This window comes from Carcharhinus amblyrhynchos, chromosome 9 (genome assembly GCF_965287045.1).
Source record: "Carcharhinus amblyrhynchos chromosome 9, sCarAmb.v2.hapA, whole genome shotgun sequence".
Classification (NCBI taxonomy): Eukaryota; Metazoa; Chordata; class Chondrichthyes; order Carcharhiniformes; family Carcharhinidae; genus Carcharhinus; species Carcharhinus amblyrhynchos.
Window position 1 is genome coordinate 14006614 of NC_137332.1, and position 20840 is coordinate 14027453.

Below are 20840 nucleotides of genomic sequence, written 5' to 3' on the forward strand. Positions count from 1 at the left end.
GAACAAAGTTCATTGATCAGCCATGGACAGTCCTATGGTCCTATAAGAAAAGAAATGGGATCATTTGAGTTATTCTCATCAAGCTTCCTTCTTGATCCATTCCATCTCCTTGCAGCTGCGACCATCTGAAACAGAGACAGAGAAAACCCAGCAGCTTTCTCTGGATTTGAGAGCTGTGGATGTGAAAGCCCCTCAAAAACATTATTGTCTATTTTGCTGGTAAAAGGATGCTGGAATCTTACCAACAAAATGGCAAAATATCAGGATCTGACTGAAAATTGGCAAGTTTCTAGAGAAACAGACAGGTTTTCTCTCCAGATTGTGTGGCACTTTGTCCAAAATAAAAACTGAGGATGTGTTTCATGTTGTTATTGAGGGGTGGGATCTAACACACCACTAAGGGCTGCATTGAGATTGGGGCGTTTAAGAACACCCCCACCCCCCATGCTGATATACACGAGCATCTCTCTGTCCCCCACACCACACACACCCCCAACCCCCTCCATCCCTGGCTCACACCTAACCAACAGTCAGCACTGGCATTTGCCCTCTCCCCCTCAATAACACCAGCAGCTTGTAAAGACACAGTGCCATACATGTACCTCTCCTCCGGGGCCTATACTCAGTTTTGCGACCTCAGGGGGATCCCACAACAGGTTCACTTCTGGGTGAATCTGCTGTCAACATCGGTTTGAAAATATAGCGAAGGGACTATATTGGGGCAGGTGTTGCGGTTGATGTTCAAATATATTAAAATACGTTTAAATTAGGCTCTTGGCCTTTGTGAACCTTGCTACGTCACCAGTAAGGGGGTGTGAAAATCATGGAACGCAATCCCTTCAGAATGGTTTTCCCCGGTTTTCAACCCTCTGACAGTGAACGCTGGTTGAAAATTGCCCCAATGTTTTAAAACTCCCTTTTTTCCCCATGACTTACATAGGGTAATTTTTCTAATTACTTCCAACAACATGATGAAGGTGGGCTTGACAGGCCATTCCTGTCCACCTCCAGACCCGCCCTAAACAATTTGCTGTTAATCAAACCACTTTAAGGACTGCTGCTGCTATTGCTGTGGTAGGTTTCAGATCAACTCGAACAAAAAAGTGGTTACAGTAATACTCGAAAAGTAAGATTCCCTTATTCTAAAATTGGAAACTTGTAGTCCTTATACTCTGGTGTGCTGTGTATTATGAAGAGGGCCACCGTGTAATGTAGTTAGCGCACTGATTATTTAATATTTTCAATGAAGTATAATTGAGGGTAATGTAAAGCACCAATATTTGGAAAAGTTTTTACACTAACCTGAAGTGCATGTCGTGCTTCATAATGAAATTAATAATTCTTCAGACTGAAATTTTTAATTATCAGGCATTGCTTTGCTTCTGTTCATAATATACAAATATGTGTATTATGGTTTGGTGTTAATGTACCAGGCTAGTTGAATGACAGAAAATTATTATCCGTTTCAATTTATTTCAGTGGCCAAGGCTCAGGCTAGCAATGCTGGGACGAAGACAACAAAGGCTCAGGTAAAATTCTCACTGAATTTGGATATGTGCTTATTGCTAGATTGTATAAAGGTGTCTTCAATCTGGTACTAAAAAGATAACCATGCTGAAAAGGTGGGGGTAGGGGGAGTGGTTTGCATGAAATAAGTATAAAAGCGATGTACTACAGAAGTGTTTTACAAAGGATTTGTTGGGTTTAGGTAAAGTACATTATTGGCCAGAGTTATGCCAAATATACTGTACTCATGTTTTACCATTAGTGACACTCTGCAAATAATCAAAACAATCTATTGCTTATTGGAAAGTATAAAATCGAAAAGTATGAAGTTAGATTGCAGCCGTACAAACTTCATTATTGTTATTTCTATTTACTTCTGTCCTTTTTCAGAACACTGTAACTAACGTGGTTCAGGATCGAGAAACAAAGGATGAGGATTTTACAAAAGATGCATATGAACCAGATGCATATGAATGTTTTGACAAAAATGAAGGTAAGTAAATGAATTCTTCCTAAAGTCTGTAGTTACTTTGTTAGTAATTTTTAATTAAAAAAGAAACTTGTCACCATCAAGGTAAAAAGAAAACTGAGAATGAAGATGAAGAGGAGAAAAAAAAACTTGAGGCAAGGAGAGAGAAACAGCGCCGTAGGCGTGAGAAGAATACTGAGAAATACGGAGAGGATTACCGGTAAGATTAAATGAAAAGAAATGCTATAGAGCACAAGGCTATGGACCAAGTGCTGGAAAATGGGATTAGAATGGATAGGTGTTTGATGGCTGGTGCAGACACGATGTGCCAAGGGAACTTTTTCTGTGCTGTAAAGCTCTGATTATACAGTGGTGCCTGGGATCACAGTCTATGCGGAGTCTGTACATTCTCCCCGTGTCTGTGTGGGTTTTCTCCGGGTGCGCCGATTTCTTCCTACAGTCCAAAGATGTGCAGGTTAGGTGGATTGGCCATGCTAAATTCTCCCTTAGTGTACCTGAACAGGTGCTGGAGTGTGGCGACTAGGGGATTTTCACAGTAACTTTATTGCAGTGTTAATGTAGATCTACTTGTGAAACTAAATAAACTTATTGTCAAAGCCAGCCGTTAGCAAAATAAATGCCACAAATTGTGTTACAACACTTAAATTTTAAGAAGTCCAGCTTGAATAAATTTCATGGTGGAGTGAAGAGGATTTAAATTCAGGTATGTTGTTAACCCGGTTCTAATTGAAAATGCAATGGGAAAGATACTGGAACCTGGCACAAAAATATAATCACTCAGGTTTTAAATGTTCAAGTTTCTTGGAAATTTATTATGCTGCCTGTTTGTGTGGTTTTAGTTGAAATCTCTTCAGTTGGGTGACTGGACAACCCATTTGCCTGTCTTCCCTGCATGAATTGAACTCTGTCATTACATACTTTGGGTCCATTAGCGCTCACTCAGTCGTACTGCTGCAAGTACCATCTGGATCTGGGATCTAAGAAAATGCCTACACTTTGAATTTAATAAAAACGCTAAAGGAGAGGAAATCTCAGCAGTCTGCTTGAGTGTATAAGTTATTTATAGATATTTCAATATCATGTTCATTTTATTGGAAGCCAGAAGGACGATGAGTAAAAATGCTCTGGATTTGGTGGGAGATGGGGAAGAAGTTAGGGATGCCCCAAACTCTCAGAATGGCTCTAGCCATTCAATGAATACAACCGCAAAATTTTACATAAATTCAATAGAGTTGCTTTAATCTAACACAGCCATTGCCCTTCTTAAAATCATTAATGTCTGATTGCAGGTTTAAGCTTCATCCCTTCCCAGTGTAAGAAAAGTGTGTATTGTTTTCGTTCCATTTCCCAATTTATTAATGTGATTTTTCCTGTGAAGTTGCTTGTGCATCTAGGAATGTAGTGGAATAGAGTCATAGAAGTTTGAAGCATGGAGACAGGCCATTCAGCCCAAAGCTAGTCATAATTGCCTGCATTTGGCCCATATCTCTCTGTACCCATCTTAGCAATGTAACTATCTAAATGCTTTTTAAAAGACACAATTGTATCACCTCTACTACTACCTCTGACAGCTTGTTCCAGACAGTCACTACTCTGTGAAAAAATTGCCCCTCTGAGGCTCTTGTATCTCTCCCCCTTGCTTTAAACCTATGCCCTCTAAGTGAGTTAGGTTTAGGCAGCTTTGTACCTAAGAAGTTCAGTTCAGAGCTGAGGTTAGAACCTACTGAGATAGCAGAGAAGCAGTTTTCCAAAATCATCTCATAATGAACTATTTTCGAAGACGAGCAGAATTCAGTAGAACCAATACTTTTTACTATATACTAATACACATGGCAATAATAAATCAAATCTGCATCAATTTTTATTTTTTAGGAATGCATTTACCTGCTCCCTTTGTAAATTCCGAACCACAGAGGAACAAGAAATCGAGGCTCACCTGGAAACTCCTTACCACAAGGAAACTCTTGAGTTCATTGGAAAGAACATTCAGTTTGAAAAAGGAGCTGCTGACTTTCTTCATGTAAGTTTCTTTGAAGTGATTTGAACTGAACTGAATATACATGTAATTAACAAAAACCATGTCAATCCCAGTAGCAGTCAATACGCAATTCTATGTTGGGCTGCTTGTTTTCATTTGCGACTTGTATGAAAACAAGTACTGCACTATATTTCGTGTCACTTGTAGTTTAGTGTCTAGACAGAGATTAGTTTTTTGAAGCAGTTTAAATTTGATGGAGTGAATTGTCATGATTGATCAGTGCAAACTGCACCAACATCCATCCACTACCAATGTGAAGATGGGGCTTGCATTTTTGTAGTGCCTTTTGCAACCTCAGGATCACCAAAAGCTTTTTATAGGCAATTAGTTATTTTAATGTAGGGATAGATGGCAGCCAATTTATGCACATCATGGTCCCACAAACAGAAATGCGAGACACATGACCGGAATAATTGATTCTAGTGATTTTATTTGATGGATGAGTTTGGCCAAGACCAGGTGGATCTCCCCTCCTTTTTGAATAGTGCCATGGAATTTTTTATATTCACCCGAGAGGCCAGGTGGTTTTTGTTTTTGACATCTTATCTGAAAGCTGGCATATGAATGTTGCAACAGTGCAACATTCTTTGAAGTGGCAGCCTGGATTGTGTGCTCAAATCTCAGACTTTCACCTACTACTGTACAGTATCATGGCTAATGCCTAATATAAGACCCAAAACTGAATTGACCTGTGCATGTCAATTGAAGAAGTGACATTTTGAAACATGGATAAAATATGAATATTCTTGAAATCAAGTTAAAATAGATTTTGTTTTCTTGTTCTGAGTTATGGTAAGTATTGGACCCCTCTAATAGATCACTGCCATGTTTTAACTTCTGGGTATTCATTATTCCAGACACACTATAGTTTTCCTGTCAAATCTTTTCTTCAGAAGTACATAATTTGTTACTGACAGCTTGTTCATGCGTTCCTTTCTGCTACAAGGCACGAGGGGGCTGCTTGAATACTGAATTAAGTAATTTAATTTTCTTACACTGATCTTTGTGATAATCAACGGGGAAACAGTCCAGCCTGTGGCATTCATACCCTAGCTGCTAAACAGCTCTAGTTTACTGTGCAAATTGAGCCTGCCTATTGATTAGTACCCTGCAGGGTTTTTTCAATAAAATATGGAGAATATTCTCTTTCTCATTTTTTTATTATGGACATGCAATTTTTTGGATGAAATACTGATTTATCTAAAGTGGAAAACCAGCTGAAGAAATGGGATTACGTTTAATTCACAGTGGAATTCGGACAGCAGTTTGTGAAGTTGAGCATCTGGATATGTAGATCCATTGCTTTATTTATATTGCTTGTATGTTGTAGTGTTTGCACTTTCAGAAAGATGTATAGCACAAAATGTTCAATCTTAATGGTGAGGGTGTGATACAATCATGCAAACGTCAAGATTATGAACTATCTGCGTAACACTTTCCTTTATGTATTGCCATTTTGCATTAAATTCTCAATCCACTTCAGACTTTTAGAAGTGCAGTAAACGCATCAATTGAAATGCCTAGGCAGTGCTGTGGAAACAACATTAAGTTGAACTAGTTGTTGAGATATTTTTGATGACGTGGCTGGGAGGAGAAATGGAGCAGGGCACCAGAAAACTTCTGACTCTTTGATTAGTGGCATGAGAAAGCATTCACCTGAATGGATGCATGTGATCTTTAACATCAGTGCAGCATTCCCTCTATGTTAAATGTCAGCTGGGTTATGAGATGGAAATTGGGTATGCTTGAAACCTTACCCTTATGGATTTGATTTCGATGATCGGCCATGATCAAAATGAATGGCAGAGCTGGATCGGAGGGCTGAATGGCCTATTCCTGTTTTCTATGTTCTGAACCCCTGGAGTTGAAAGTGCTATCGTCTAATGGTTTATAGTTTAATCTAAATTCTTAATCAAATTACTAGATTTTAATCCGTCCCAGGTCATTAATTTTAATAACATTTAAATATATTTCCATCCAAGATAGAATTTGCTTTATTGGTCTTTTAACAAGACTTGAACATCTTGTTGCAAACTTATTTTATTCAGGCATCGATGGTCAACAAGAATAAAAAGATTGCTGCTCGTAAACAATTGCAACAGCAGGAACAAAAGGAGCCAGCACAGAAACTGACAAAGGATGTTTTGATGGGTAGGTTATGTATTGACATATTGTGGACCCTACTTTTTTTTTTAACTAATGTAGTTCATTTTGCTATATAGTGAGGTTTAATGACATAGTGATGGACGTTGCTGGTTATTGGCTATTGTAGATGTTCAAAGAATTGCACCACGTGCACATTTTGTGGAGTTCTTTTTTTGTGGCGTTCTTTATCTAGTAAAACAATGTGGCTGTGTTGATTATATAATGGTTCTGTGTCATTTGCCTTTCAAAACACATAAACAGGTGAATGAATAGAATATGAAAATTGAAGTTTCATTGGTAACAATCTCCATGTTGAAAGAGCAGATTAATCATTTTCCAGCAAATGCCTGCCATCATGACAGTTTCCTTTCCATAAAAATGGCAGAATTAGATATGACTTTGTGTATTGTCATCAAAGTCTTTAATAAATACAGCATAACTGCCTTTTTTGTGGAACCTTATCAAATTCTTTCTGGAAATCCAACTGATTATACGTTTAGAATAATATGTAAATTGTACTTCAGAATGATCTTTGTGGTTATAATTAAGTTTGTCTCCAATGCTGCTACAAATGTATGCACTGATGAACAGCTAGGTATCAAATTTGAAATTCTTCAGTCAGTTGGCATCCTCCTCGTCAGCCTGGTGCAGGGCAGTGAGATTACCACTGAAGCACAGGTCGGGGCACTTGTCAATTATATGCACCATGGTTTGCACTTCGCCACTGTTGTACAGGATGACTCACGGTGCCACTACTGGAAGAGATTGTTATGGCAGTGTGAAACTTGTTCCATTTGACCCATTCATCATGTGGGAGGCTGAAGTCTGGGATATCCAATGTGGGATAATCAACCAGATGGTGATTCAGGGCTGTGCTATTGGTGTTGTGTCACGGGTCTGGGTAGGTTACTCCAGGTTGGCTGCCTTGAGATGAGATGTTTGCTGGGTAGGTGGGTGATGTCGTCTTCCAGTGGCGATTTCACAGTAACTCTAAACTAGGTCCAGATACTTGTGCCTTCTTTCTAGTAATGCCAGCTACATGATGGATTTGTGCTGATGCAATGTTGCTGAGTGCAGGTAGCGAGTTTTTGTTGATTGGATTGCTCCTGATATATTCCTCATGATCTCAATGTGTATTGATGAGACCAGAATATAAGGATTGTAGTGTGTGTGTGTGTGTGTGTGTGTGTTTGTAGCATCAAAATTTTTTTGCCATCAATGGAAATTCTGAAGAAAATTAAATATTTGCTAAACAGGTTTCAACCACTTTGAAATAGCAATACAATAGACTTCTTGCAGGTAGCATTTTTCAGATTATATATGCAGCATTTCATTATGCATCTCATACATTGTATTATGCAAAACAGACCTAATTATTCATAGGTAAGTAACACTGAGAGCTGGGTGTAATGCATCCGTTGACTTATGAATTTGTCATGAATCTGTCCACTTATGAAGGGAGGAATTTTAACACAATTGCACACCCTTCGATTGAATTCTTCAAATTAATATTGGAGAGTCCAAAATGGCAATCACTTTTCAGCATTTGCTGTTTTAGAATGATCATATTATTCTAATAATATTAGAATAGTTCAGTTGTCTAGAGATATTCATTTATGTCAAAATTATACATATTAAAATGTATTTTTATTTCCTTTTTGTTTATAGGAGTTGCTCCAGATGACCAAATGAAAAGAGTTGAAGCTGTTCAGTGTGCAGTCTGCAATACCTATATTCCTTTCCTATTTCACTCTGTGCAGCAACATCTGAAATCCAATGAGCATACAAACAGCAAGAAGGTTTTTTTTTATATAATGGGAACTTCCATAGACAAGTATTTGGGACTAGTGTTGTTAATTATTAAAGATGTATCTCCCCAATTTTTAATCCTGCCTCCATTATGGGTAAGATTGTAACTTGCATTAATTTAATGCAAGTTAGTGGGTGGCACAGTGGTTAGCACTACTGCCTCACAGCTCTGGGGCACTGGGTTCAATTCCTGGCTTGGGTCACTGTCTGGAGTTTGCACATTTTCCTCCAGGTGCTCTGGTTTCTTCCCACAGTCCAAAGATGTGCAGGTTAGGTGGATTGACTGTGCTGAATTGCCCCTTAGTGTCCTGGGATCAGTAGGTTAGAAGGATTAGTGAGGTAAATATGTGGGGTTACGGGTATAGGGCCTGAGTGGGATTGCTATCGGTACAGATGGGCCAAATGTCCATCTCCTGCGCTGTAGGGATTCTATGATTTCTATAAATGTTATTGATATGAGCACAGTTTACTACTTTTGAGCTGACCGACAACAAATTACCCCTGCATAGCCTCTATAAAGTTGTAAAGTGTACCAGTATGTGGATAAGCCATGGACAAATTTGTGAATGGGGACCAAGATTTTGGAAGTGATACATAAGAACATAAATAGGAGCAGGAGTAGGCCATCTAGCCCTTCAAGCCTGTCCTGCCATTCAATAAGATCATGGCTGATCTGAAGTGGATCAGTTCCACTTTCCTGCTTTCTCCCCATAACCCTTAATTCCCCTGTCTATTAGAAACCTGTCTACCCTTGCCTTACATATATTTAGCGAAGTAGCCTCCACCACTTCAACAGGCAGAGAATTCCAGAGATTCACCACCCTTTGAGCGAAGAAGTTCCTCCTCAACTCCGTTCTAAACTGCATCCCCCCTCCCCGCCTTATCTTGAGGCTGTGCCTGCTATCCTTTCTAAGCGGGAAGAATCTCTCTACCTCTACCCTACCCATCCCCTTCATTATCTTATATGTCTCTATAAGATCCCCCCCCTCAGCCTTCTAAACTCCAACGAGTACAGACGCAGTCTATTTAGCCTCTCTTCATAGGCCAACCCCCTCATCTCCGGTATCAGCCTCGTGAACCTCCTCTGTACTCCCTCCAAGGCCAATATATCCTTCCACAAGCGTGGCAACCAAAACTGCACACAGTACTCCAGCTGCAACCTCACCTGTACCCTGTACAGTTGCAGCAAGACCTCCCTACTTTTATATTCTATCCCCCTCGCTATAAAGGCCAACTTTCCATTTGCCGCCTTGATCACCTGCAGTCTGGGTTTTTGCGACTCGTGCACAAGGACCCCAGGTCCCTCTGCACCGTAGCATGCTGCAGCTTTTTGCTTTTTAAATAATAATCCCACCTACTATTATTTCTGCCAAAGTGGATAACCTCACACTTGCTGACATTATACTCCATCTGCCAGGTCTTTGCCCACTCAGCCTATCCAGATCTGTCTGCAGACTTTCCACACCCTCCACGCAATTTGCTTTTCCACTCATCTTCGTGTCATCAGCAAATTTCGTCACCCTACACTCAGCCCCCTCCTCCAGATTATCTGGTTAAAAAATTGAGCCCCTAACACTGATCCCTGCAGCACTCCACTAGTCACCAACCGCCAACCAGAATAGCACCCATTGATACCAACTCTTTGCTTCCTTTTGGACATCCAATCCTCTGTCCACGCAAACACCTTACCCCCAACTCCGTGCACCCTAGCCTTCTGTAGCAACCTTTTGTGAGGCACCTTATCAGATACCTTTTGAAAATCTAGAAACACCACATCCACCGGTTCTCCTCTCTACCGCGCTAGTCACATCCTCATAGAAATCTAATAAGTTCGTCAAACACGACTTCCCCTTAACGAATCCGTGCTGCGTCTGCTCGATCAAACCATTCTTTCCTAGGTGCCTCGCTATTTCTTCTTTGACGGATTCTAGCATTTTTCCAACTACAGGCGTTAAACTAACCGGCCTATAATTCCCTGCCTTTTGTCTGCTACCTTTTTTAAACAGCGGCATAACATTAGCTGTTTTCCAATCTTCGGGCACTTCCCCAGCGTCCAGCAAATTTTGATAAATAATTACTAAGGCATCCACTATCACCTCTGCCATTTCTGTTAGAACCCTGGGATGCATTCCATCCAGTCCTGGGGACTTGTCCACCTTCAGTCCCATTAGTCTATCGAGCACTACCTCTTTAGTGATACTAATCGCATTCAGGCCCTCATCTTCTGCCCTCCTATCTTTAATATCCAGCAAACTATTTGTGTCCTCCTCTGTGAAGACCGAGGCAAAAAACTTATTTAAAGCCTCAGCCATTTCGTCATCGCCCACCACTAAATCCCCCCTCTCATCCTCCAAGGGTCCAACATTCACTCTAGCCAGCTTCCTCTTCTTTATATATTTACTATATTACGTTTTACTATATTTAGCTTTTACTGTCTTTTTTTATATTTAGTGCTAGTTTAGCTTCATACTCTATCTTTCCTTTTTATCACCTTTTTAGTCATTCTTCGTTGATTTTTAAATCTTTCCCAATCTTCTAATCGCCCACTATTTTTAGCCACTCTGAACGCATCAGCTTTAATTTAATACTCTCCTTTATTTCTTGAGATAACCACGGCTGGTTATCCCTTCTACGGTCCTTCTTTACCATTGGAATATATTTCTGCTGAGTACTGCAAAAGATCTCCTTAAAAATCCTCCACTGTTCCTCAGCCGTCCTACCAACCAATCTGCGCCCCCAATCTACAATAGCCAATTCCTCTCTCATCCTATCGTACTCCCCTCTGTTCAAGCAGAGGACACAGGTTCAGGACCCTACTTTCTCATCCTCCATCTGCATCAGAAATTCAATCATACTATGATCACTCGTCCCAAGAGGATCCCTCACGATATGATCTCTAATTCTACCTGCCTCGTTACACAACAGCAGATCTAAGATAGCTCGCTCCCTCGTAGGTTCCATCACATACTGTTCAAGGAAACTATCCCGACAGCATTGCAAGAACTTTTCTTCAAGCCCACCGCGTCCGACTTGGGTCATCCAATCAATATGCAGATTAAAATCCCCCATAATTATTGCCGTTCTGTTTCTGCACGCATCAGTTATTTGCTTGTTTATAGCCCCCTCCCCCCCCCCCAAGTTATTATTTGGGGGCCAATAGACCACACCCACCAGTGTCTTCCTCCCCTTACTATTCCTTATCTCCACCCACAACGATTCCACATGTTGCTCTTTGGAGCCTATATATGTTGCAGATGTGGGCAAAGATTGATGTGATGGGCAAGTGGGGGCTTGGTTTGGCACAGGTCTAGTCAGAAATTGATACATGGCAGAGGCAGTTATCAGTTAAGAATTAAATCTGAGGTGCTTCAATGTAACTTGTGCAGCAGGAATATTTACATTTCTTGTTATTCATGGGCCTTGTTGCTTTGCTGACCGTTAAACTTTAAGGGAAGGGAAGCATACTTGTATTACAGATTTTGTTTTTATATATATATATATCCTCGCTGGTGTTAACTCTTCTTCAAATTTCAGAATTACCATGACCAGGTCAGAAGGGAAAGTCTCCTCACAGCCAGCAGCATGCTCAACAACCCAACTGTCAAGGCTAAATTTGATATGTTCTTAAAGGTAAGGCTGAAGTATAAATGCACAAATCACTCACGTTTTGATTCACTGCTCACAGAGGAGATATTAGTATGTTACCTTGGAGTCGATGGCAGTGGCATGGTGAGTAGGGACACCTGTGCAAAAAAGGGAAGGGGTGAACAGCTATGAGTGCTGTTCTGTGGTTTAGATAAAGCCTGTGGTATGTATAGTTAATTTGGTGGCATTGGTAGGGGGAAAGGAGTTTCCATTCATTTGCCAAGTTTTTTGTCAATGCCAAAGCATCAATAGATGCCTGCACAATGATGTAGCAGCATGGTTTGGAGGGCAGCATGGAAAAGGAGGTTGAGGAAGTAAAAGGGACAAAGTTTTAAGTTGGAGACATTAGCTCATGACGTTAGCTCAATGTTATTTGACATGGAATATGAGCCATTTGCTTTGCTACTTTGTCAAGCGTAATATCATTTCTGCATGGCTAAATTGAATGTGTCCAAAACTAAATTATATCAGATATATGATGCTATTCCATATGGCACAGAAAGAGGCAGTTTGAATAACCTGTCCATGCTGGTGTTTATACTCTCCGGAGATTAGATTATATCTCCATGTTCAATCTAAATCTGCCGTCATAGTTATCTATCCATTTCCTTTTCCATTGTATGCTTGTTTAGTTTCCCCTTAAATGCATCTGTACCATGCTTGCATCAATCACTTCCTGTAGCAGTCTGATCCGCATTCGCATAGGTTTGGGTGAATTTCAAATTGGATTCTTGGCAACTATTGTAATGATGATTTCTATTGTAAAGTCCTCTACTAGGTCACCCCTCTCTCATTTTTTTCAAAAGAGAGGACAGCCAGTCTGTCTGTCTTTTCCTGATACGTATTCTTAGGCACTTGCGATACCATCCTTCTTTGCACCCGTTCCAGTTCCTCTGTATCCTTGTAATATGCCAGCCAGAACGGCAAACGTACCGGAGTGTGATTTAAGCGAAGTTCGATACAAGCTGAGCACAGCTTCCCTACTTTTCAATTCTGTCCCTCTAGAAATAAAACCTAGTGCTTTGTTTGCTTTCCTGTGGCTCAACCTTTAATTGCCCCACCCCTGCCCATAAAATAATTTTATAATAAAAATGTGTGTTCACCATTGGGTTTCTTGCTTGTGTGCAGGGCGAGAACCCTTTTGAAAATCCTCAGGAGCAACCGCAGCAGCAGCAGCAGCAACAAAAGTCGCCAGAGCAAGCGGCAGAGCAAACAGCAGAACAAGATGAAGTCCCGCCTTATCTGGAGGAAGGGGCAAGTGAGCCAACTGACCAGTAGCATCTTCAGAATGGGGATGAAATAATTTGATGAATTCTGAACCTGTTAAAAATGCAGCAGTAATGGAGAAAAAATGTTTGCTTTGCTATTCTTGTAGAGCATTGGTGTGGTGGTTTAATGTTCCTTGGCTGATTGTAACTGAAATGCTTTTTCTGCGGCCTATGTATTAGTGTTTTCTGTTAACAAGATAGTGATAGTTTTCCATGAATAACCATGTATTTAATGGAGAAAATGTCAATTGCTCTAAATACTAAAGAAATGTTAAGATTGAGTAATGAATGACTTTAGTCAAAAATGAACAGTTGTATAGGAGAGAGGGATGCACTCAATGGGCCCTTTGTGTTCACCAATACTGAACAATCTTCATTATTGTCTTTTTTAAAAAATCTTTCTAAGCATCTTGGTTTGTATGCTGTTTAGAACTTTGTAGTGTTCGGTAAGCCAGTGCTGCTTTGTTGCATCATTTAGACAGCTAAGGAAATACTGTAATTTTCCTTGGACATTTATATTGGGACTAATTAGAATACAGTTGTGACTAGTTTGATAAGGACTACTGGTTCGTATTGAAAGGTTTTGCTTGTTTATTGTAAAGTCAAAGTCTGACTTCATCCTTTCATTGATGTTATTCCATGTATACCTTTGTACGCTAATGGCAATAAAGAATTTTAGATATGTAGTCTACAAATTTGTTTTGTTTACAAAATCAAATATTTGACAACCGCATGGTCACTTTCATAAGAAATAGGAGCAGGAGTAGGCCCTTCGAGCCTGCCCCGCCATTCAATAAGATCATGGCTGATCTGTCGTGGCTCAGTTCCACTTTCCCGCCCTCTCCCCATAACCCTTAATCCCCCTCTCTTATCAAGAACCCATCAACCCGCTTCTTAAAAATATTTAGCGAGGCAGCCTCCACCACTTCAACGGGCAGAGAATTCCAGAGATTCACCACCCTTTGAGTGAAGAAGTTCCTCCTCAACTCCGTTCTAAACCGCCTCCCCTTTATCTTGAGGCTGTGCCCCCTAGTCCTACTGTCTTTCCCCGGTTGCACATTTAAAATTGTGTGCAAATATTGCTGAAGGGTGACATTCAAATCCTGAGCATTTTGCAAATAAGCATGAATTGATCAGAGTGTTTTATGTGTGACTAATTGAGCTATAGAATCTTAGAGTGCAGAAGGCTATTCAGCCCATTGAGTCTGTACCAACCACAATCTGTCAGGCCCTATCCCCATAACCCCATGCATTTACCCTAGCTGGTCCCTTTAACACTAAAGGGGAATTTAGCCTGCCCAATCCACCTAAACCCACACATCTTTAGATTGTGGGAGGAAACAGGAATACCTGGAGGAAACTCACGCAGACATGGGGAGAATGTGCAGATTCCCACAGACAGTGACCCCAGCTGGGAATCTAACATGGATCCCTGGTGCTGTGAGGCAACAGTGTTAACCATTCTTCAACCTTTAAGATCAATACTGAGGTGAATATGGAGCACCTATGGATGTTATCTGTGTGGGTGTCTAGAAAGCACATGAAGTTCCAAGGAAGCGATTACTTGTAAAACTGATGGTGGATAGTGTTAGATCTGGGTTAGAAATTGGCCTATATGCAGTTGATGAGATTGGATAAAGGTGGAGTGAGTGATAAGAGATGTGTTCTGTGGCCTTGACTTTCCACCATATTTATTAATGCCTTGAATGAAGGAATAGATGGGACCTAAAACACGCTCTGCTGGTGTCTGCAGCGGTTTCCTCTGTGTGTTCCGGTTTCCTCCCATAGTCCAAAGATGTGCACATTAGGTGGACCGGCCACACTAAATTGCCCCTTAGTGTGTCAAGATGTGTAGATTAGGAAGGATTAGTGGGCTTATGGAGATTCTACATTCTGTACCCTCTATATACAGTATGCTTTTGTCTGGATAGTGCGCAAGAAACAATAATTTTCACTTATTAATACATGTGACAATAAATCAATTATACATATTAAATAATACTTCAATTATTGAAAATTACAGTTTAAATGAGCCAATAACAACAGGATTAACTACTTAAAAGAAGTAACAAAAAAAAGCTTCACCATATCTCTAAACAGCTGGGAAATCCTTCTGCTGTTTTCAATACAGAACTGCTGTTTCAAAGCTAGAGCTCTGAGTATTCCCAAGTTGGCTCCACCATAATGTGGAGTGGCGAGAGACCTGTGCAGATTGTATCACTGAAGGCTGCCTCTCCTATAGGGAGTTGGATCTCAATTTTTGCAGGTAAGTGGGCAGAAAAAATCTTCTTTATTTGGTGGCCTGTGGCTTTCCACTGCTAACCTGAAGTTATGGGCCTCAGTCTTTCTTTCCATTGCTGAAGTGAGCCATTCCAATTTTAAGTAACTTCAACAAGACCATTTTGTTTTTCATTCTCCCAAATAGCCTAATGGATAAAGACACTGACCAGTGAATCACTAAGGTGGATGAGATTTATGATTCATTTATGCAAAGACTTCAGTTTAAGATATTTCTGCCTATGCAATTACATTTAAAATGTTAGACTGTTGGTGTTAACTCACACTGCTAACTTGGCTACATTTTAAAACTCCGAAGGCATGCTGGGTTAACTACAGTATGAATGTTTTTCGCTATGGTGTGTTGGAACTGTCGATAGATGAGTTGAGCGCCATCTCCTGCTCTAATGAGAGTGTCTTTCAGCATCTGTGCTGAGGGAGCGCCGCACTGTCAGGGGGTCAGTGCTGAGGGAGCGCCGCACTGTCAGGGGGTCAGTGCTGAGGGAGTACCGCACTGTCAGAGGGTCACTGTCCTCAACATTTTCCCACCTTATACCAATAACCTTTGATTCCCTTACTGATTAAAATTGGTCTATCTCACCTTTGAACATACTTGAAGACTCAGCTTCTACAGAGCTTTGTGGTAAAGAATTCCACAGATTCACTACCTTCTCAGAGAAGAAATTCCTTCTGTTTAAATGGGTGATCCTCTTCATTTGAGCAGATCCTGTATATGGAAAGCTTGTCCGTAGGGGATGGCTTTTTTAACGTGTTAAGGGTGGAAGCTGGAGAAGTGGAGCATCGTGAGATTATCTGTGGGCTTGCTGTACAGTGAAGTGCTGAGTTGATGGAGATGCATGTGTCCAAGAATGCAACTGACTCTGGAGAGTCGTCTATGGTGAGTCTGATGGTGGGATGGAACTTGTTGATGCCATCATGTAGTTGTTTCAGGGATTGTTTGCCGTTGAGTCCAAAAGAAGAAAATGTCATCGATGTATCTAGTGCGTTGTGCCAAAGTCCTGTACGGTAGAAGAGGTCTTGTTCGAACCTGTGCGCGAAGATGTTGACATACTAAGGTGTGAATTTGGTCTTTATGGCTGTTCCATGTGTCTGGATGAAGAACTGGTTGTTGAAGATGAAGATGTTGTGGTCCAGGATGAAACAGATGACTTGTAGAATTGTCTGGAGATTGGCAGTTGTCAGCACTGAGTACTGAGGTGGTTGCAGCAATGCTGTCTTTGTGAGGGATGCTAGTGTAGAGTGCCAAGACATCCATTGACGAGGAGTGTTCCTGGTTCAACTGCTCCATGGGAGCTGAGTTTCTGTAAGAAGTCCATTGTGTCACGACAGAAGCTGGAGGTTCTTTGTATGATGGGTTTCAGGATACCCTCGACATAACCTTACAGTGCTTACCCCAGTCTAAAATCTACTGGGACTGCACAGACAGTCGGGAATTGAACCTGGGTCCTGGCGCTGTGAGGCAGTAGTGCTAACTACTGTGCCACCATGCTGCCCTGAATGAGGTAAGGACAATACATTTCCATTTCAATACATGTTCAGTTCTGATTTCGCTCATCTCAGTACATGTTTTTGTACAGGGCTTGGCTATGCAGCCAGCCTCCAAGTTCGTGGTCTCACTTCCGTCATGTTCATTTTTTTTTTAAAGTTTTGTTCAATGAAGGAAAACCATTTTAAAACTCATACCAAGTGCTGTCCCCTTGTGCATTCAAACAGATGAATGGACCCAATAGTGGGACTTTCCGACCTCATTCGCCCTGGCAAAGTTGCCAATGAAAACAGAATTTGTGTGGATTCGGCCTTGCGCTTCAGTGTCTTTCACACCTCTATGTCTCAAAGTGCTTTACAACCAATAATGATAACCCCAGTTGTTGGAGTCACACAGCACAAAGGAAGATGGTCGTTGGAGGTTAATCATCTCAGTCCCGGTACATCACTGTCACAGTTCCTCAGAGTAGTTTTCTAGGCCCAACTATCTTCAGCACCTTCATCAGCAACCTTCCCTCCATTATCATGTCAGAATTGGAGATGTTTATTGATGAGCACCATTCATGTCTCCTCCTCTAGGAAGCAGTCTGTGCCCATATAGAGCAAGAACTGGAACATCATCCAGGCTTGGACTGATAATTGGTAAGTAATATTTGTGCCACATGAGTGTCAGGCAATGGCCATCTCCAGAAAGAGTGTCCAACCATTTCCCCTTGACATTCAATGACATTGCTATTACTGAATCCCCGACCATTGATATCCTGGGGGTTACCATTGAGCAGAAATTGAACTGGACCAGCTATTTCAATTCTTCTGCTTATATGGGGGTTGGTTAGCTCAGTTGGCTGGCCGGCTGGTTGTTGATGTGGAGCAATTCCTGTACTGGCTGAGGTTATTAATAAAGGCCTTGCCTTCTCAACCTCGCCCCTCACCTGAGGTGTGGTGATCCTCCAATTAAATCACCACTGGTCAGCTCTCCCCTTCACAGGGCGGAGCAGCCTATGGTCAGTTGGGCCTATGGCAACTTTTACCTTGTCTGCACTACAAGAATAGGTTAGAGGCTGAGAATTCTGTGGGGAAATAACTCACCTCCTGATTCCCCTAAGCCTGTCCACTATCCACAAGGCAAAAGTTAGGAGTGTGATAGAATACTCATCGCTTCCCTGGATGCAACAACACTCAAAAGTTTTGGCACCATCCAGGGCAAAGGAGGCACATGCCTTAGAAGGCACAGTAGCACAGATAGTTTACTAGCTTCTGAGAGAAGAAATTCCTTCCTCTGAGATTATTCCCTCAGGTCTAGACTCTCACAAGGGAAAACAACCCCTCAGAATCCACCCTGTCAAGTCCCCTGAGTAATCCCTTAACACCGCAAACTACTCTCACGGTCTTCCCAAGCACAAAAAGAAGCAGTGGTTAGTACTGCCACCTCACAGTGCCAGGGACCCACGTTTGATTCTCAGCTTGGGTCACTGTCTGTGTGGAGTTTGTACGTTCTCCCTGTGCCTATGCGGATTTCCTCTGGGTGCTCAGGTTTGCCCCCAACGTACAAAGACGTGCAGATTAAGTGGATTGGCCATGCGAAATTGTCCCTTATTGTCAGGGGGACGAGCTAGGCTAAGTGCATGGGATTGTGGTCAGTGCGGACTGGGTGGAATTGCCGCCTCCTGCATTGTAGGATTCTATGAAAGCAGTTTGATGGATTGGCATCCCTTAAATATTCCCTTCGTTACTGATGAACAGTGGCAGCAGTGTGTGCCATCTACAAGATACACTGCAGCAAGTCACAGGCGCCTTCAACAGCACCATCCAAACCTGTAACCATTACCACCCAGAAGGACAAGGGCAGCAGATGCATGGAACACCACAACCTGCAAATTCCTCTCCAAGTCACACAACATCCTGACTTGAAAATATATCACTATTTAGTCACTGTCATTGGGTCAAAACCTTGGAAGTTCCTCCCTAGCAAGGCTGTGGGTGTACCCACACTAAAAAGGCACTCACGGCTACCTTCGCAAGGGCAATTAGACCACAAGGAGAAGGCCATTTGGCCCATGGAGTCTATAAGACCATAAGACACGGGAGCAGAATTAGGCCACTCGGCCCATTGAGTCTGCTCCGCCATTCAATCATGGCTGATACTTTTCTCATCTATCATTCAGTGAGATCATGACTAATCTGATGTGATAGTCCTCAACATTTTCCCACCTTATGCCAATAACCTTTGATTCCCTTACTGATTAAAATTGGTCTATCTCACCTTTGAACATACTTGAAGACTCAGCTTCTACAGAGCTTTGTGGTAAAGAATTCCACAGATTCACTATCTTCTGAGAGGAGAAATTCCTTCTGTTTAAATGGGTGACCCCTTACTCTGAGATTATTCCCTCAGGTCTAGACTCTCTCACAAGGGAAAACAACCCCTCAGCATCCACCCTGTCAAGTCCCCTGAGTAATCCCTTAACACCACAAACTACTGTCACCGTTTCCCAAGCACAAAAAGAAGCAGTCACTCCAGGAAGCATGGAAAACATGCAGGCCTGCAGGTGAGAGTGAAACAACACGCTCCCAAGGCCCCTCTCCCCAGTTTACTGCCTGCAAATGTCCAGTCTCTGGTAAACAAGCTAGACAAACTTAGAGCCAGACCCACTTTCCAAAGAGAACCGAGGGACTGCTGTGTGCTCTGTTTCACGGAGAAGTGGCTCACTCCTGCTTCACCAGACAGACCTACAACCTGAGAGCTTCTCAATCCATTGAATGGACCATAAGGCCGCTTTGGGCAAGGCGAGGGGAGGTGAGGACTGCTTCCTAATCAACACCTCATGGTACCTAATCATAGCAACACTGGCGAGTTTCTGCTCCCAGACCTAGAATACTTGATGCTAAAACGCTGCCCCTATTACCTTCTGTGAGAGTTCACCTCTGTTACCCTGATGGCAGTTTACATCCCACGAGGATGTGAAGACTGCACTGGACGAAATATACATCACTACAAATATCTTTGAGACAAAACATCCCCGCGGCCTTGTTCATCATGGCTGCGGACTGCAATCAGGCCAAGCTCAAGAGCCTAGACCATAAGGTTTGCAGTTTGAATTTAGCTAGGGTCTGCATGAGATGTTTCACTTCAGGTATAATTCAAGTGACCCACGTGGAAGCTTTTATCAAGCAAAGTTTATTTAAGAACATAAGAACATAAGAAATAGGAGCAGGAGTAGGCCATCCAGCCCTTCGAGCCTGCCCCGCCATTCAATAAGATCATGGCTGATCTGTCGCTGCTCAGTTCCACTTTCCCGCCCTCTCCCCATAACCCTTAATCCCCTCTCCTATCAAAAACCCATCAACCCGCGTCTTAAAAATATTTAGCGAGGCAGCCTCCACCACTTCAACGGGCAGAGAATTCCAGAGATTCACCACCCTTTGAGTGAAGAAGTTCCTCCTCAACTCCGTTCTAAACCGCCCCCCTTTTATCTTGAGGCTGTGCCCCCTAGTCCTATTGTCTTTTTTGAGCGGGAAGAGTCTTTCCACCTCTATCCTATAAGAATATCGTTAACATATAGAAAGAAAATTAGCAATAGCTTTTACTAATTATAAGCAAGAAAAAAATGATATTATATAAACCTTAACAACTAAATGCACCTTTCTAGCATACCAAACCTCCCTATAAATGTATACCCATCTCAGGTTTAGCACAGAAAATAAGAATGCTCACATGGTGCTGGATCTTGCAGCTCTGCAACACCTGCTGTGAATTAGTCCTTTGACTGGAGAACTGAAACTCTGACTTCTCCGTTCTGGAAGTCCCAGTTGCTCTTGAGGTCGAAATAGAGCCTCTGCTGACCTCTAGCGAGCAAACCACCAATAACAAAGTTTTCACTCCAGGAAGGTGAGTAAAACTGCAAACAACAGTTTTGTTGATCGTGATTGTGTTGATTGACAGAGACAATCATGCGTTAATGGGAGGAACTAAGTTTACAGGGAGACACCACCAGTTTTCGGTCTGGTCCTGAAAGAAGCCAGAGGTGACCTTTTGTCTCTCGAACTCCCTGGAGGTTGCTGTCTGAGTGTTAGAACACGGGTGTCTCTCTGTATCTCTCTCTCCAGAGGTTTTCAAAGGCTCTGTTAACAAATAAGAAATGTAAATCTATGTTAT

At 41.9% G+C, this 20840-nt stretch overlaps 1 protein-coding gene across 2 annotated transcripts in view; it reads left to right on the top strand.

Moving 5' to 3' along the window:
- znf326 (zinc finger protein 326) overlaps positions 1 to 13585 on the top strand; it is a 37405-nt gene extending 23820 nt beyond the window's left edge. For both annotated transcript variants that reach the window (XM_080195194.1, XM_080195196.1), the window contains 8 exons: positions 1480 to 1529; positions 1897 to 1999; positions 2081 to 2195; positions 3869 to 4016; positions 6083 to 6185; positions 7848 to 7978; positions 11523 to 11618; positions 12762 to 13585. In XM_080195194.1, the coding sequence (XP_080051320.1) occupies positions 1480 to 1529; positions 1897 to 1999; positions 2081 to 2195; positions 3869 to 4016; positions 6083 to 6185; positions 7848 to 7978; positions 11523 to 11618; positions 12762 to 12911 (896 nt within the window). In that variant the 3' untranslated portion in view covers positions 12912 to 13585. The remainder of the gene's footprint in view (positions 1 to 1479; positions 1530 to 1896; positions 2000 to 2080; positions 2196 to 3868; positions 4017 to 6082; positions 6186 to 7847; positions 7979 to 11522; positions 11619 to 12761) is intronic.
- The last annotated feature ends 7255 nt before the right edge of the window (positions 13586 to 20840 follow it).